The following is a 15,261-nucleotide window of genomic DNA, read 5'->3' on the forward strand; positions in this document are numbered from 1 at the left end:
ACCAATTTGCAGTCCCACCAGCAATGTACAAGTGTACCCTTTTCCCCACATCCTCGCCAGCACTTGTTGTTGTTTGACTTCATAATGGCTTGCCAATCTTATCTGGAGTGAGATGGTATCTTAGGGTGGTTTTTGATTTTGCATTTCTCTGACTTGCTTAGAGATGGTGAGCATTTTTTTTTATTTTTATTTTTTATTGTTGGCTGTTTCAAAACATTACATAATTCTTTGATATATCATATTTCACACCTTTTGATTCCAAGCAGATATGAACTCCCCATTTTTTATCCCCATATACAGATTGCATAACACATCGGTTATCACATCCACCTTTTTTATTGCCATACTAGTGTCTGTTGCTATTCTGCTGCCCTTCCTATCCTCTACTATCCCCCTCCCCTCCCCTCCCCTCCCCTCCCCTCCCCTCCCCTCCCCTCCCTTCCCATCTTCTCTCCCTACCCCATCTACTGTAATTCATTTCTCTCTCTTGTTTTTTTTTTCCCCTTTCCCCTCACTTCCTCTTATATGTAATTTTGTATAACAATGAGGGTCTCCTTCCTTTACCATGCAATTTCCCTTCTCTCTCCCCTCTCGTCCCTGTTTAGTGGAAAAAAAAAATGTGGCATTTATACACAATGGAGTATTACTTTGCACTAAAAAATGACAAAATCATGGAATTTGCAGGGAAATGAATGGCACTAGAGCAGATTATGCTAAGTGAAGCTAGCCAATCCCTTAAAAATAAATGCCAAATGTCTTCTTTGATACAAGGAGAGCAACTAAGAACAGAATAGAGAGGAAGAGCATGAGAAGAAGATCACTATACATTTTTAAATCTAGGTTTTAGATCATTTTGCCACAGACTTTAAAGTGATGCAATGGCAGGAAGGTCCACCGTGGACTTGAATTTCATCCTCAAAGACTGAGAAGGGGTGCAAGTACCCAGCACAGAGACCAACATAAACCAGAATAAAATTTGCAAACTGGGAGATTGTGGAGGCCATGTGACAAGTACTTTTTGGAAGCTGGGCCCAGGCTCACTGAAATCTATCTTTAGCTATTACTACTCAGTGTCCCCCACTTCTCACCTGTCATGAGATCTACTTTAAAGGCTGAAACTGTACAAAACATACTTCAAGGTGTACAAAGAATCTTAATAATTATTAACCTTCCTGCTTACCAGTCTGCACATGTCATCAACTTCACGGTTTTACAAGGATTGTTGGGAGGAAAGGGAGGGTGGGCAGCCTCAGTAAGGCTGGGTGTAGTTAAGAGGTCAAAGGGGCTCGGGCTGCACACAATATAAAAACTCAGGAAGGATAGCAGGCTCTTGGCCCCAAACTCACTCCTCCAGGTTCTTCCGGAGCTCCCCTTCGCTTTCTTCCAGTCGCTGCTGCAATGTGGAGTTCTCTTCCACCTTACTGTCACATTGGCTTCGCAGCTTTTCCAAGTCTGCCCGCATCCTCTCTCTCTCTTCTTTGATGTTTTGTTGATTCTAAAATGAAGCAGTGCAATTTTAAAGTACTACCACTGTATATTCACATCATCCCACAGAAACCTACTTCCAAACTCTAATGGACTCCATGTCTTTGCACTTACATTACTGAACAATTTAATTAAACAGCATAATTAAAGCATAGGAGTGGGCTGGGGTTTTGGCTCAGTAGTAGAGTATGTGTAAGGTACTGGGTTCAGTTCTCAGCACCGCATATAAATAAATAAAATAAAGGTCTATTGACAACTAAAAATAAAAATAAAGCATAGAGTTCAAACTCCAAAGAATTTTAAATATTTATACCTAGTGAATTGTAATACTCCTAAAAGAAATTTCCAGCTAAACTTTATTCTGCTACTCCTACTTAGTTCAATGTTTTACATACTAACTATACATCTAGTTTCTGATTGTCCCACCTGAATCCAACAGTGTTTCTTTAACTCTGTCAAAGCAAACAGTCTTTATGTGCTTTGGCTACTTACAAAAAAATTTCACTGGACAACAGCAGCCAAATAATGGGAATTTACTCAGTGATGAAAGGAATGCTTCTTTGGGGCAAAAAATAAAATGAGCTTTCATTTCACCTGGGCATCCCAATGTGTTTAATATATTCTTTAACAACCAAGACAGAAATAGAAAAAATAAAAGAAGAGCCAGATACCTTGACCTCTAGTTGAAGCTGCCTCTGAAGTTCAGCCACTTCTAAGGTCAACTTGTTTTTCTGTTCCAATAGGTCTTTGACTTCAGATGATGAGTTAGAAGCCTGTGATTAATTGCAAAGATATCCTAATTTAAATGTTCAGTGTTAGGGTCTGTAAACAAGTCAAGATGGCACCTGGCATTTTGCCAGAGGGAATGGTTTGTGAAGTAACGCCATCGAGCCATTAAGTGTGGAGATTCCTTATTGGTTGACTGCTGTATCTAGTTTATGTTAATAAAGATAAGCTGTGTGTAATGTATATATACCCTCCTCCTGTCCTACAATAAACGGCTCCCACTCCTGCTGTATCAATGTACTCAAGTTGTTCATCACCTCCCGGTTATTTTGCCCAGCCAGCTGGACTGCGGCAGTTTAGGATGTTTTAATTCTCTTTTCCCAAAATATAACCAAAGCAGTAACTGATGAAGCATAGCACTAACAATCTAAAGACTCAATTCAAATGTCAACCCCTACAGACTCTTCCCCTGCTTTGCAGGCAGAGTTAATCAGGCTGGCCCCGCAGAACTCCAGTGAACTTTATATCATTTACCACAGTCACAGGAATTATTTCACCAGATTTCTCAACATTAGTTCAATAAGACTAAAACTTATTTGCTTACTAAAATTTATTTCCTAGAAGTGTTCAAAGTATTCTATAGAATATTATAAAATATTAAGTATTAGATTTAGGACAAATAATACTTAAAAGAAACTGCTTTATAAAAATTTCTAGATTCCAGTACATAGAAATCACAAGAAAATCAATAACTAAACCTTGTTACAAAATATAGTTTAGCACCACTGATTCTTGAGAACTATTACCTTAGGAGATTATAAACTTTTGGAGGGTGGAGATCATGTCTTGTGCATTTCTGTGTCTATAGAATGTAACACTTCTCCTACATTTAATAAAAATTTCAATAAGGGATTATTGTAATTCTGGGTCTAATCATGATAGAGTAGCTTATATCAGATTTATTCTCCCTACAAAAACTATGAAAAAAAATATGAAACATATTTGCAAGCATTGAAAACCAACATATTTGCAAGCATTGAAAACCAACCAACATGGGGCTATAATCCTTAATAAGGGAAACACACGAGGTCACACTACATTTACCCTGTACTCTCCCTGACTGTTTTCAAACCATAGCACAGTAAAAATTTTAAAGCTCAAACAACGTCATTAGGAAACTGTAAATTAAAATAATGAGATACCACTACACACCTATTACAGTGACCAAAATTCAAAATACTGAAAATATCAAATGCTGGCAAGCATGTAGAACAACAGGCATTCTCGTTCATGGTGGGGTGGGGGTGGGGGAGATGCAAAACAATGCAACTATTTTGGAAGATAAACTCTATGTTCCAAGAGTTGCACTCCTTGGTCTTCATCAAAACGAACTGAAAAAAAAAAAAAAAAAAACCTGTACGTAGATGTTTACAGTAACTTTATTCACAATTAAAATTTGGAAGCAATCGAAATGTCCTTAGTTGGCGAATAGATAAACTATGGTTCATCAAACAATAGAATATTACTCAATGCTAAGTAGAAATGACCTACCCAGTGGGGATTGTAGCTCATGGTAGAACACTTGCCTAGCATGTGTGAGGGTTTGATCCGCAGCACCATATAAAAATAAATAAACAAAGGTATTGTGTCCATCTACAACTAAAAAAAAAAAATTTAAAGAAAAAATGAGCTATCTATAAAAAAGACCTAGTAATATATTTAAGTTTTTTCCACATCAAAAAAGTCAATTTGAAAAGGCTAAATACTATATGATTGCAACTGTATGATATTTGGGAAGACACAACTATAGAGACAGTAAAATGATTGTTGGTTGTAGGAGTTAGGGGAGAGGGAGGATAAAAAAGCACAACACAGAGAGTCCTAGAACAGCGCATCTACTCTGTATGATTCTATAATAGGGATATACATCATTGTTCATTTATCAAAACCAACAGAACATACAACACCAAGAGTGAACCCTAGTATAAACCATGGACTTTGGTAACAATGGGTGTGTCAAGATAGGTCCACTGATTGTAACAGAAGTACCACTCTGAGGAAGAGTGTGTATGGGGAACAGGGGGCAGGAACTTTCCACTCAGTTCTGCTGTAAACCTACGGCTGCTCTAAAAATAAAGCTTATTAATTTAAGGGGTGGGGGAATCTCTCACTGATGAAGGAACAGAGACTAGAGTTTAGAGATGGTAAACCAAGGAGACTTCAGAATCACGGTGAGGTGAGAACTCCACAGAAGCTCTCAAACCTGCAAGAAAAAGTACTCCTTAGATTCCTAGATTATTCTTAAGCCACACTATGAACAGGACAAGAATCTGAGAGGCCAACAGAGAAGATCTGAAGGAGACAAAGAACTCAACAGAGACTCCACAGACTGCACTAAGCTGGGAGACACTAGGGTTCCAGTTCAGCCACAACAGAGAAGCTATGACAGACATCCAGGCATTCAAGATCCCAAGAAAGGAAGATGAGTTGTCCTGTAGGACTAAGGGCAAAAACTCAATTGACCACCCCAACAATGCCCAAAGCAACTGAGCATACAGAATGAAGAAGAAAACTCAGGGTTCTTCAGGGGAAATGATACAATCCAGAACATCAATAATGTCATCCAGCCAGGCGCAGTGGCACATGTCTGTCATCCCAGAGGCTGGGGAGGCTGAGACTAGAGGATGGCGAGTTCAAAGCCAGCCTCAGCAACGGTGAGGCACCAAGCAACTCAGTGAGACCCTATCTCACAATAAAATTCAAAATAGGGCTGGGGATGTGGCTCAGTGGTCAAGTGCCCCTGAGTTCAATCCTTGGTACCAAAATAATAATGATGATGATGATGATGATGTCATCCACTTTATTTTATTTAAATAAATAAAATCCTAGAACTGACAACTTAAAAGAATAAGACTTAAAAGATAACTAACATAACCAGCAAATAAGATTAATTAAATTGAAAGGTCAACAGACAGTATCCAAATTTTGATGCACCAGAACGGGAGGGGACACACACAATAGAGAACAAGAAATATAAGGATACCATGAAAAGTTGTAACACACATGTCATCAGTATCTCAGAAGAAGTGAGAGAATGTAAAAGAGGCAATATTCAAAGAAATAATAGCCAAAAAGTTTGCAAATGTAATGAATGCCAGCAACCTATCAAGAAGACAGTGAACCTCAAGTAGGAAAGATACAAGAAAAAACATATTCAGATACATTAAAGTTAAATTTCTGAAAACTGAAGATAAAATATTCAGAGCAGCCAGAGCGCAAAGAAACATTCAGGAAAATATACAAGAATGACACCTGGCTTCCTGCTGCAGCCCATGGAGGCCAAAAGACAGACAAGTCATTAAAATTATGAAACAAAGCAATGCTTGCCAAACTAAAGTTCCTCAAAAACTCGAGGAAATGGGGCTGGGGTTGTGGCTCAGTGGTAGCGCACTTGCCTAGCATGCGTGAGGCACTGGGTTTGATTCTCAGCACCATGCATAAATAAAATAAATGTCCATCAACAACTAAAAATTTTTTTAAAAATTAAAAAAAACTCGAGGAAATGAAAAATATTATCAGACAAAAAAACACTGAGAAAATTCACTGTCAGCCGAAAAGTACCACAGGATTCAACAGGAAAGTTCTCTAGGTGGGAAGAAAATGGTCTTAGTGGGAACAGAGAGGTACAAAAGGAAGAAGAGAACTTGAAAGGGAACACATCTAAACGAAAGACAGGCAAGACCTCAAAGGTGACAGAGCGGCTGGGAGAGGTCTAGGCGCACATAAATGGAAAGACATCATGTTCACGATAAGAGTACCAACAATGTACAGATGTCAGAACCACATTTATCTATACATCAATAGATAATATAATTCTAATTAAAACCCCTGAAGATTTTTTTTAATGGAAAACTGATTCTACAGTTTATTTGGAAAGGCAAAAGACCTAGAATAGCCAAGACTATCTTGAAGAATAAAGATGGAAGACAAATACCACTAGATATTGAGGTTTGCTCTAAGAGTTATAATAATTCGATCTGTATGGTATTAGTGCAAGGAGAAATAAGCAGACCAATGGAGCAGAGTGTAAGTGTTAGAAGCTGTAAATACAGGAAAACTGGCATGGGCTGCTGGTGGGTATAAATTATTTCAACTACTTTCTAAATTCAATTGGAAATATTGAAGAACTAAATCTATACCTACTTTATAACCCAGCAATTTTATCCATATATATAGTAAATGTGTTTACCAAAAAAAATAGCTTTATTCCAATGGACAAAAACCAGGAATGTCCACCAAGAATATGCACTATAGTATATTGATACAATGGAAAACTACATATCAATAAAAAATAGTTATTGATAAATACAACATTAATGAATTTCACTGACATCATGTTGAGGAAATAAAGCCAGGAATATGGGAATACATACTTTAATTTTTTAGTTATATGAAGTTCACAAAAGAGAAGACTAATCTAGATGGTAGAAGTCAGAAGATGATTACCTCCAGAGGGAGGAGGTGTAACTGATTGGCAAGTAGCTCAGGAAAACTGGATGATGGCTCTCTTGATCTAAGTGGCATTTGCAGGGATGCAAAAGTATGTTAAAAATTCAGTAAAGTATACAGTTAAGCAATTTACTGAAAGTTATACCCCCAAAAAGCAATAGAAAAAAAATATTTGTTGAAGATACATCTGCTGCATGATATTATACCCAAAGCCCATGCCTGGTGTTCCCAGACCCTTTGTGACACGACTTTACTACCCTGGCAATTATTGCTCCATAACTGTCAATGAAACGTTTATCTTTCACTTTCTGCAAATGCCTGTAAGCCAGTAGTAAGTAAATGCACATTGGCTAAAATGGCTTTCTTCTTTTAGATGTTACATTTCCAAAAGGAAAGCAGACATCATGAAGAGGAGCCAGATTAAACAGAATCTACTAGAAAAATATCTCTGATCTGAATGTGAATATTTATGGATCTCATTATCTCATTTTTGTTGTTCTTCTTCCAGGACATGATAAAAGGATGATGCTCTCCAAAGAACTTGGCTAAAATCCTACAGTTAAGCAGTTAGAAAACTACAAATAGGTGAGGGAAAGAGATAAAAGCAGGAATCAAAGCTGTAAAAAGCAGTTTTGGCTTGTGTTTCCCTGAATCCAGGTGTGAGACGAGTGTGATGAACCTGGAGGAGGTCCTCCCACCTACTCCCAAGAAGGGGACCAGAACCTAACGCAAAACACAGGACTTCAATTTCCTCAGTGAAATGAGAGCAATCCAATCCAATGGGGAAATCATAAGTTGTTCCTTCCTAAACAAAAACCCCACCTGCTTTGCCATTTCTCAATATGATCTCAGTCTAAGGAAGAGGGCTTTTACATTCTCTCCTAAGGAAATACTTAACATACACCAAAAATAAACTTCACAACCTTTGACAGCCAATAGTCAGATTCAGAATATACAGATGGAAGCAGAGAGGACAACGGTGGGCAATTAAAGTCATGGCACTGTGATTGCAGCCAGAGTCCCGAGAGCCTTAATTTTATCTTCCCTTCACCTCTCACTTGACTCAGCAGCAACTTCTTAATTTGTCACCCTGCCTCTAATTTTACCTCTCTCCAAAAGCTACAAAAGGAATGAACTTTTATAAATACAATGGTATTCATGCTCATTTAAAATCCTTTGAAGGTAGCCCATCCCCTTAAGCTGGGAATAGAAATTTCTAACATGATTTGCAGGACCCCTATCATCTGGCTTTCTCCCCACCCTTCCCGAATCCTGGCTATATGTTCCAGCTACATTAAATTGCCTCTAGTAACCTAAACATGGCAAACCTATGCCTCTTTGTATTTGTTCATTTCACTCCCTCCACTTAGAATGCCCTGCCTTCCCTTCTTCTGAGAAAGAGTTCTATGCTCTTTTGAGAGAACATTAGTGCCATTTTTCCCAGAGGGGCTACCCTGACTTTCCTAGCTAAGGCTGGCTACCTGGAGTCTGTTATTACGAGTAAAGATCATGCAAGTGAACCAAAAGCAAGAATCATGGTGACAATTTTGGATTTTAAAAGTTTTATCAAGAACTATGGAACTAACTTAAAGAACTATGTAGAACTTCTGAAGATTGTATAAAAGGTGTACAATTTTAAGATTCCCTAGTGGAAATTGTGGATGCATATGTATAATACACAGAGCATGGGCTGGGGATGTGGCTCAAGCGGTAGCGCGCTCGCCTGGCATGGGTGCGGCCCGGGTTCGATCCTCAGCACCACATACAAAGATGTTGTATCCGCCGAAAACTAAAAAATAAATATTAAAATTCTCTCTTTTAAAAAAAATTAAAAATAAGAAAAAATACACAGAGCATGGTCACAGGCTAGCTGAGTGCTATGTGAATGCTGAGTGCTATGTGAATGCTGAGCAGAAAAGAGAGTAGGTAACATCTAAAAGTATCCTCTACATAAGTTTCCAAAGTTAAAAAAAAAAAAGAAGTTACAGATAAACTTCATCCTACCTGCCTCCAGGTATCACCTCTTTCCCTCCCATGCAGAATTTCTAGAGGGAAAGGGAAGATACACAATAATATTGCGGCCTAACTCAGGAGCTGTAGGATTGAGCTACAAGTCAGGGCACGAGCAGATGGCACATAGTAGATGTTTATCAAATAGAAGATGACTCCCATTTTAACCCCCCCTAAAATCTCCAAGTCTCAACTCAAATTCAGCACAATTAAACAGGCTGTTTTTAAGAATTAGTTCCCCTCCACTCTTTCCCTTCCTAACACTGGTTGGCTTCACCAGTCTCTAGTCCTTGTTCTGCCTTACGCCTGACCTTCTGGGCTCACGTCCTAGTCCTTTCATGGTTAATTCACCAAAAACAATGTGTGAGATCTCCACTGGTTATAGCATTACATTATTTTTTTCTTATTCTTAATTTTTCCTTCTAAATTTTGCCACCTTTTTATGTTATCTTGTCATGTTTTGTGCATTTTTAATAAAATATCTTTAAAACATTTCTTTAAAAAAAAAAAAGCAGGTTATAAATTAGGATTACAGGTTAAGTGTCCCTTATCCAAAAACTTGGAAGCAGAAGCATTTTGAAGTTGGAAATTATTTGAATTTTGGAATATTTGCACATATATAATGAGGTAGTTGGGGGATCCAGGTCAAAACACGAAATTTATTTACATTGTGCATATACCTGATGCATATAGCTAGGAGGTAATTTTATACAATGGTTTTAATAACTTTGGGCATGCAATAAAGTTTATGTGTTTGTTACGACTGCTACGACTGTGACTGGACATATGAGGTTTGGTGTGGAATTTTCTACTCATGGTTTCATTTGAACACTCAAAAAGTTTCAGATTTTGGAGCACTTCAGATTTTTAGGTTATATATAAAACGTGGGCTTCTGTTTTAGGTACTGCCGTACTGCTTACCACTGAGGAAAGTTCCCACCTACTGCTATAAATAAATGTAGTGACTGAAAAAAACAGCAAGTTGTTTACCACATTCTATGCTAAATGAACTCTGAAAATACAAAACTTCAACTTACTTGATTATTTCCTTGTGCGCTCCCGGCTGCTCGTGACTTTAAGGTCTGGATTTTCTCAAAAACCAAGTTGACTTTCCTTTTGGTAGCATCCTCATTGTCCGTACTTCTGCAGAAGAGACAGCAGAGAAAACAATGAGGGACTCAAGCACTGGGCTCAGAATATTTCATATGCCATTTGGGACAGAGGTTCCCATTTCCAAACATGTGAGAAAAACACCTGCACCTTCTAAAATATTTTGGAGAAAATACCCAGTGAAAATGTAGTCATTTGTTGTTTGATTCAAACGACTTGAATTCATTCCAAAAGGAATTCTCCTTTTCTTTCTTTGTGTGTGTGTGTGATGTTTCCCATACACACACTGCTGTTTAAATCTTACGTTAAGAATAATCTGCAATGATCTTACTTGCTTAGCCCATATTTAAAAAACTGTAAGTCCCATGCCAAGACTGTCCATACAGCGGCCCTTTGTCTTGACTTCACATGTAATAGTCAGATTAAGTTTTATGAACTTCTACCACACCCCTGGCAGTTAAAAGATTTAAAATAAAATTCCTTAAGAAGGTACCTCCCACTAAAGTCTGCCTTACCAGTCTGTCAATATTATCAAGTGCCAAAGGAAAAAAGAATTTAAAGAATTTTAAAAGTCAAAGGTTCTTCTGCCTTAATCTTAACATGGAAAACCCTTTACAAGGAAATAACAACTAGCTCTCAGCTAGAAGAATCTCTTTGGTTACTTCCCTCCCCGGCCCTCCCAAAAAAAAAAGAGTTACCATGTTGTACTTTGAAGCTATTTTGTCAGCTCCAGCATATAGACAAATATTGTAAAGCACACATACAAAATTATCAAGGGTTCAGATACCAATGAAAGTGGTCAGTGGTTGACTTTCAGTTGCCTCAGACTTTTATAAAACTCTTTCTTTCCTCCTCTTTGTATCATGTGATGAGGGAACTGAAACAGAAACTTCCAAATTCCTTGCTGAGAATTACAGTGCAGCTAGTATCTGAGTAAAGACTGAAAACCAGATTCTTCCAACTCAATCTCCAAGTTGAGTACAGAAAGCACTGCTTTTAAATGACTCATGTGCTTCAAAACTAATGGAAGCAGGGGCTCCTGGCCAATGTTAACTCTGGGGAGAGATGAAGTTTTTATTTGTAACTTCTAATAAGGGACAATTGGGGACTACCGTGTGCGTGGAAGAAGTCAAGGTGCTGGCAGACTCAACTCAAAACTGAACACTGGACCTTCTCCTATCCTTGAATAAAGGATCATTTAAAAAATATGTTCTTCCCTGCACTCCCCTATCCAGGACCCTACAAATTTAAGCTTTCCACACAAGCTTGAATGCCAATATGAAAACTCCTGCCATTGAGAATTAACCCTCAAATGACAAGCACAGACCAGGAAGGGAGGATAAGATACAAAGCTTCAAAAAAAGAAAATAAAGAGCCCAGTCAGAAACAATAATACTTTGGTCTTTACGAGAAATCACTAACCCTTCTTTGAGGTAATTATAAAGTATCTGCTTGGCGGTCTCCTCGTTGGTTTGTTGAGTGAGCTCCTGCTGGCCCTTCAGGAGATCCGGTGTGGCCTAGAACACAACATCTGTTATTAGACCATGAGGATGATATTTCCAGGAAGATGCCCACACCCTCAAGCAGTGGCTTCCAAACACATTCCTACTTCCCAAAAACAAATCCTCAGGTAAGCTTCCTCATTATAGTCAGTTCCAAGGCTGATTAGCTCTGTAACCTTGGGCAAGTTTACTTAGCTCTTCCTCCCTCCAATTTTCTCACCTGTAAATTAGGGTAAATAATACCTACCTTCATAAGGCTGGTGCAGTCCTATAATATATTCAAATAGTGCTTGGCACTTACCAACTTTATTATCAATATCATTATATTTTGTGGTTACTTACCAAAACACTAAATGTACCACTTAGATTCCATCACTTTGCAATTATAAATTAGGATTAACTTTATTTCTCTGACTAGAAATTAACCTAGTCACTCAACTTCATGAAATAAAAACATACCTAGACAAACCTAAACACTGACTCTGTGGAAACTAATTTTGCATATTTCCAGATTTTTATACAAAGAAACTGATCCTCTCTATAGTGTTTGACAAGTTACTTTGCAGAAAGACCACAATGGGAATCTAATAGTGCTCAAAATATCCTAGGGAAAAAAAAAAAAAAAAACTATGCAGTTGTCAGTAGGACATAATCTAATCCTAAGAAAATCAGATGTGCAATTATTGATTCAAGATTATAGATAGGAATATATATGTGTATTTTTCACACACACACACACACACACACACTCACACACACACACCCTTAGAGCCTCCTGTAGCCTGAGTTCATCATTTTAGAAGAAAAACACAGGACTCACACCAGTGTTACCTGAGTGTTTGAGCTGGAAGAAAACGTCTTCACAGAAATTTTCTTGGCACCAGAATCGGGTGAGGTTGGCACCACCCGGTTCTGTAACATCAAGGTAGCAGTGGCTGTTTTTATTTCTTCTTCCTTTTTACTCTGTGCGGGAAGGGAGGACACAGGAATCACCATGCTTTCCGGACTTCCTTTGTTTTCAGCCACTTTCCCATCTTTGTTCTGCTGAGGCCTGGGGAGGGCGCTCTGAGCGCCCCGAGTGGCTCCCTGCAGTTTGGCAAAGGTGCGGCCCACACTTTGCTTCCCTCGGTGTTCTTGAGACGGCGGCCTCTGCGGGCACACCTGGGAGGGACGGAGGAGGTGTTCGCTGGACTTGCCCAAGTTCCTACTAAATTCGGTTAGGTACTCCGAGTTCCCCTGAAGACCAAAAGGAAAGGCACTATCCACGCTGCGGGATCTTTTCCTGTCATCTGGGTTGATTCTGTTTCGTTTTCCAGATCTTCCTCTTCTCTGAAGCCCAGGTTTTTGATCAAACTTTTCAATTAACTGATCCACACCAGGAATTGATCCCGTATCAATATCCCGCCCAGTTCCTGGCAAGAAGGGGATGTACCTTCTGTTTTCATGACGATTGACGTTGTCAGCATGGATGGCACATTCCTGATCATCAAGTAAAAATCTGTACAAGGAGGTGGCTGAAGTGGGAGTCGTGGATGACGAGGACGACCTCCGTGACCGACCTCCGTCCAGGACCGGTCCTGCTGAATCTTGTCGACGGAAGGGAAGAACATCTGGCCTGGTTTTCTTGGTTTCGGGGTGGGCATGTGGGCTGTGGGCAGCTAGGGACCTCTCACTAGGGGAAACAGCCTCCTCTCCCACCCTTTCCTTGGTGCAGCTCTGAACATTCACGCACACTGAGGTCTGCTTTTTGGGGTCTTCAATGACCACAGAGCTGCACAGACGAATGGCTGTCACATTGGATTCCAAGGGAGGGCTGGAAGGCTGGGAACTGCCAGGTTTGGGAAAGTAAGTCCAAGCCTTCTTATTATTGGTACCTTCTTCTGTTAAATTTTTTAGCCAATTACTTTCAGGAGGTTGGTGATTTGGTAAGTTCAGCTCATTCTTTTCAGGGTCATAGGGCTGCAGAAGCTCCGGATGCCTCTGAAAGTTCAGCACATGGGATGGCTTCATGGGCCCATCTTTGTGTTCTAGAACTCCATTCTTGCCCTCATGGAAAGGGGGCTGTTTCAGGTTTCTTACTGGGCTGGGTTGGGCATATGGGTTTTCTGGGAGCTGTAATTCTTCTCCGCTGTTCTCCTTTAGCACAGACCCATTGCTAGAATGGGGGGGCAGGTGATTTATCAGTGGAGGTGGAAATGATGGCCCATTTTCAGGAAAGGATGTGCCAGCAAGACACCTCTCTGTGTTGTTCAGAACTATGTAGGGATGGCCGTCGATTCCCTGGACCCTAATACTGACCCCATAGGAGCCTGCCTTGGAGTGCTGGGAATTTCTTGATTTTTTGGTCTCATCACTTGCAAGCCTTAGGTGGACGCCATATTCCTGCTGCACATGTTGGTATTCACCGAAATACAGCTCCATGCTTCACTGTCCCAGCTACCGGGGCAAGATGGGGTAAAAAGAGGACATTAAGTGAGAATTACATCTGTTTAAATGAAGGTTGGACTAATCATGAGGGAGAAACTTCAAAGTTCAAAGGAAAACAAGACACTTCACAACCAAAGCATGAGTGGCTGCCCTCCCCTGACCCTGACCTGTTCAAACAGGCCTTTCTGGATGCCCTTGAGCCCACGTGATCTGAGGCTTGTCAACACTGGGCCTGGCAGAGGGCAGTCACAGGTGTAATGACCTAATGCCTCTGGCATAACTTCACTCTCCTGTTTCTGGCTTAGAGGCTATTCTGGTTGCTTTTTTCCCCCCTCAGTTGGTTTCCTCACACTTTATGCTATTTATTTTTAACCAAGAAGGTGTTCCAGCATTTGCCAACAAGGTATTTTTCCATGAAAGTGCGTAAACACTAAGGAGTTCTGATGCTCCGTAATTTTCTTTCTTTTTTCTTTTTTTACATTGTTAATTTTCCTCTCACTTTTAAACATTTTTTATGCACAATCCCACTTTAAAATCTTCAAAACTATTTGGATGCACTATTTAAAACATTTTTACCCAAAGCAGTCAGTTATTTGTGAAACTATCAGCAAATGATTTGAAAGTTTTCTCAAGCTGTTCTTTTTCTTCCCAAAACAGTTCAAGAAGCATATCAATCTGAAAACCGTTATTTTTTTTTAAATGACAATTCAGGGCTTTGAATTTTGTGATGGATGCCAAAAATCATTGCCTTCACGTTCCGGAGTGTGACCACCCTTGTCAGATGCCTGCCAACAGTTCACCAAGCAGGACGCACACCCTGCCCATGCTCAGAGGTGTTCCCAGCAGAAACTCACTTCTCTGAAAAACCATAGCAGCAAAGAATAATAATGGGGATAATAGCTGTCTCATTTGTCACTTGTAGGGCCCTTTTGAGTTTTCTTTCTAATTTGGAGTCAATCTGATAGATGACTGTCTTCCTCTAGTCTATCCACATTTTGAAGTTTATTATACAGAGCCTTGTAAAAGATAAATCATTTCACTTCCCCTGTATTTTTCATTATCTAATATTATTTGTGCTTTCTTCTATTTGATTACACTGATACGTATTTTTTTAAATTGTTCCTCTAAAGAATTACTTATATTTATCAAACATTTCCGTTAGTTTTCTAATTTATCGAGCTCTAGTTTGATTTTTATTGCAGTAGCCCTGCCCCCCTTATTTAAAAACCTCAGCAAATGCCAAAAACTGTGAAAAGTATTGAACCCTATATATATAGGTATTGTTCCTATACATACACACCTATGATAAAGCTTAATTTATAAATTAGGCACATTAAGAGGTCAACAGAAACATAGAATAATTATACTACAATAAGTTATGTACATATGGTCTCTCAAAATATCTTTTACCTTTTCACAATATCTTTTACCTTTTCACTTAAAGAAAGCACTTTGTAGCTTCTCTTTGCCATATCCAAAGCGCCAGCATCAC

General features: G+C 39.2%; 1 protein-coding gene across 3 annotated transcripts in view; it reads right to left on the reverse strand.

Annotated features, from left to right (window-relative positions):
- The window catches only part of Cgnl1 (cingulin like 1), a 103,802-nt gene extending 89,993 nt beyond the window's left edge, over positions 1-13,809 (reverse strand). For 2 of the 3 annotated variants that reach the window (XM_015480614.2, XM_015480613.2), the window contains exons 1-5: positions 12,174-13,809; positions 11,263-11,357; positions 9,768-9,873; positions 2,157-2,258; positions 1,347-1,495 (exon numbers count right to left, since the gene is read on the reverse strand). In XM_015480614.2, coding sequence (XP_015336100.1) covers positions 1,347-1,495; positions 2,157-2,258; positions 9,768-9,873; positions 11,263-11,357; positions 12,174-13,763 — 2,042 coding nt within the window. In that variant the 5' untranslated portion in view covers positions 13,764-13,809. The remainder of the gene's footprint in view (positions 1-1,346; positions 1,496-2,156; positions 2,259-9,767; positions 9,874-11,262; positions 11,358-12,173) is intronic. The other variant, XM_048793081.1, reaches the window with a different exon arrangement.
- Between the last annotated feature and the right edge of the window lie 1,452 nt (positions 13,810-15,261).

This window comes from Marmota marmota, unplaced genomic scaffold (assembly GCF_001458135.2).
Source record: "Marmota marmota marmota unplaced genomic scaffold, marMar, whole genome shotgun sequence".
In the NCBI taxonomy this organism is placed as follows: domain Eukaryota; kingdom Metazoa; phylum Chordata; class Mammalia; order Rodentia; family Sciuridae; genus Marmota; species Marmota marmota.